Source organism: Abrus precatorius, unplaced genomic scaffold (genome assembly GCF_003935025.1).
Source record: "Abrus precatorius isolate BTA unplaced genomic scaffold, Abrus_2018 Scaffold7, whole genome shotgun sequence".
Taxonomy (NCBI): domain Eukaryota; kingdom Viridiplantae; phylum Streptophyta; class Magnoliopsida; order Fabales; family Fabaceae; genus Abrus; species Abrus precatorius.
In genome coordinates this window covers 15,006,868-15,009,661 of record NW_020874417.1, presented here as the reverse complement: position 1 = coordinate 15,009,661, position 2,794 = coordinate 15,006,868, and the positions used below count along the sequence as shown (strand labels likewise).

Sequence of the window (2,794 nt, the reverse complement as noted above, 5' to 3'; positions counted from 1 at the left end):
ATTAGTTCTTTTGTAATTTCAAGTTTTAAAAATCCCCACCACTCATCAATATTTTATGTGTCAACCTTGGATTATGCCTCTCAGCATGTGGCTGTGTCCAGGTGCATAGGCCCTAGTTCACAGGTGTCCCCAGGCAACTAGAATTCTCTTTTATCTTTTATCTCATTTTGGCATCTACCTTAATATAATCTATTTTGTTTTAGATTCCTAGTCATGTAACCTAATAGCTCAACACATTCTTGAACTTCCAAATTTGCCCTTTTGTTAAAATACCATGTTTTTCCATCATTGATTGATCTCAATCTTCCAACCCCTTCATTGGCACAATATTTTGCTTTTGGGGAAGTGGATTTTGCTTTGAAGTGAGACCAATCACAAGGGAAAGAACAATGTTAAGTATTAACCAAATGTAAATAAAATATAAAAAGGGTAAAGGTAATTTGGTCAATTTGCACTCGATGGACAAGCATGCAAGCATTTTTAGTGTCACTTTAGACCCTTTTGTTTATTTATGTTGATTTTTTAAACAATGTTACCCGTAGTACCTTAAACAGTGAAATGGATAGAGATCATAAGAAAGTGACCTTTGATTGACCGATAGAATCAAGTTAGGGGCAGAAGTGCATGTATAAATATGCAACAAACACTGGACACAAATCAGTGCCACATAAATTGGAAGACAAAACTTTATCCAAGTAAGAACTTTGAAGCCTTTTTGCATGTATTGGGGGGGAGTTATGTCAGGCCATATGGGTCGGGGTGTCATAGAGGAAGAGGTGTGGAGGAAGGGACCTTGGACTGCTGAAGAGGACAGGTTGCTAAATGAGTATGTAAGGCTGCATGGTGAAGGTAGATGGAACTCAGTTGCCAGGCTTGCAGGTAACAATCACCAAATATTTTTACTGTTTTGTTTCTTAATATGATTGGATTTCACATTATATGTAGCAATCCAACAACTATAGCAACAAAACAAGTTAATTTGCTTTCAACTTCCACTCCTCATAGTGGCCACATTCCCATGTACCTAAGTTCTTCAATTTGACAAAATAATAATACTCTGGTCCTGAGTGTCACCCTTTTATGACTCTTTTTTAATTAATCTTTTTCCTTAATCTCAGGGTCAAGTGAAAAGTTAAGTATTATTATTGTGATGAATCTTAAGGTCAAGTGATTAATTTGGTATTATTATTAATTTTTGCTGTCAATTAACAGGATTGAAAAGAAATGGGAAGAGCTGCAGATTGAGATGGGTGAATTATCTGAGACCAGACCTCAAGAGGGGTCAAATAACACCCCAAGAAGAGAGCATAATTCTAGAGCTGCATGCAAGGTGGGGAAACAGGTAAAATTTCAGTCCTCCATTCTCTTTAACTTTGCATGTTTCTATAGTTGGAAGCAACATACTTATTATTCCAAGGCCTAAACTGCAACATCAAAAACTTCAGGTGGTCAACAATTGCAAGAAGCTTGCCAGGGAGAACTGACAATGAGATAAAAAATTATTGGAGGACCCATTTCAAGAAAAAGGCCAAAAGTCCCTCTGATGCAGCAGAGAAGGCTAAAAATAGACTCTTGAGGAAGCAGCAATTTCATCAACAGCAAAAACAACAACAGTTGCTGCAGCAGCAGGAGGCACAACAGCAACAATTGCAATTCAACTTTGACATGAAGGGGATCATGGCCTTGCTTGAGGATAACAGCCATAGAGCACCTCACACATCTCAAGCTAGACAAGAAATGGTTAACATGCAACAAAACACCACAGAAGAGCAGGGATACTTGTACTCTATGCTCAATGGTAACACTTCTGCAACAGAGACCTTAGCAGAAGAAATTTTGTGGGATGGCCTGTGGAACTTAGATGATGTTCATGGGAATTTCAGTGTAGCTAGTGCTGCAAGCAAAGCTGGCCTTTACAATTTAGTTGCTCCCTTCTGTTAATGTTTTTGGTTAACTAAGCAAAGTACTCCTAGCTAATTTAAGTCATGGTTTCATAAGGCTCCAAAAAATAGGAGCTTTGGAGTTTGGATTAGTTATTGTTGCATAAGGTGTGTACTAAGGAGGTAGTAAATGATATTTTAGGTTAGTAAATGATATTCTGAAGGCAACTTATTTTGTAATCTGTCAGTAAAGTATCTCAATTTTGCTTATAAATCTAAAATCAACTTTGCTTTATTGGTTTGTTCATTGTTATTGATAACAAGCACTCTTGACAACTTTCCAGCGTCTAGGAAAGTAAGAAAGAAACCGGAAGAAACAAGAAATTGATAAACAGGACTTCCACCTTGTCATTGATCATTTACCCCAAAAGCTTACTAGAGCTAATAAGATATGTTAATAGTTTAGAGGATCTTGTTAATCAATAATTAACAAAATAATAATAATAAATTATTATTATAAATTATGTTGAGAATACATTAAAAATTATGATAGAAATGTATTAATAAATTTTTTAATAAAAATTTTAAATAATTTTTTTCCCCTAATACTCTTAAAATATTAGTGAGCATTTATTGTTATGTTAGATATTTCTAATATATCTCCTCAGGCATGGAGTCATTTGGTTTGAGGTGTGAACAATGAACATGTCTACTTATTATATGTCAAAGTTCCACTTTATGTTGGGAAAATAAGGGGCTGAAATTCAATTTTTTATTAAAAAATAATGGTTGATAAATATAGAATTGTAGATCATATGGTCATTCAGGCTTTAAATGTCATGTCATGAATAATTTATCCTTGAAGCTTAACATGTTAAGTGAAGGCACATGAATAATTTTATATTACAAATCTA

At 34.8% G+C, this 2,794-nt stretch overlaps 1 protein-coding gene across 1 annotated transcript; it reads left to right on the top strand.

Annotated features, from left to right (window-relative positions):
- Positions 1 to 719: 719 nt before the first annotated feature.
- On the top strand, positions 720 to 1,941 carry LOC113872429 (myb-related protein MYBAS2). Its single transcript, XM_027509970.1, has 3 exons — positions 720 to 879; positions 1,213 to 1,342; positions 1,446 to 1,941. Exons 1-3 carry the CDS (start codon positions 720 to 722, stop codon positions 1,939 to 1,941), a joined length of 786 nt encoding a protein of 261 aa, XP_027365771.1.
- The last annotated feature ends 853 nt before the right edge of the window (positions 1,942 to 2,794 follow it).

What these genes read in the sequence shown, in the direction of transcription:
- LOC113872429 (XM_027509970.1), top strand. Translation starts at nt 720, where the DNA reads ATGTATTGGGGGGGAGTTATGTCAGGCCATATGGGTCGGGGTGTCATA. An exon ending in CTCAGTTGCCAGGCTTGCAG is followed by an intron (nt 880 to 1,212) that starts GTAACAATCACC and finishes GTCAATTAACAG; the next exon opens with GATTGAAAAGAAATGGGAAG. An exon ending in CATGCAAGGTGGGGAAACAG is followed by an intron (nt 1,343 to 1,445) that starts GTAAAATTTCAG and finishes CAAAAACTTCAG; the next exon opens with GTGGTCAACAATTGCAAGAA.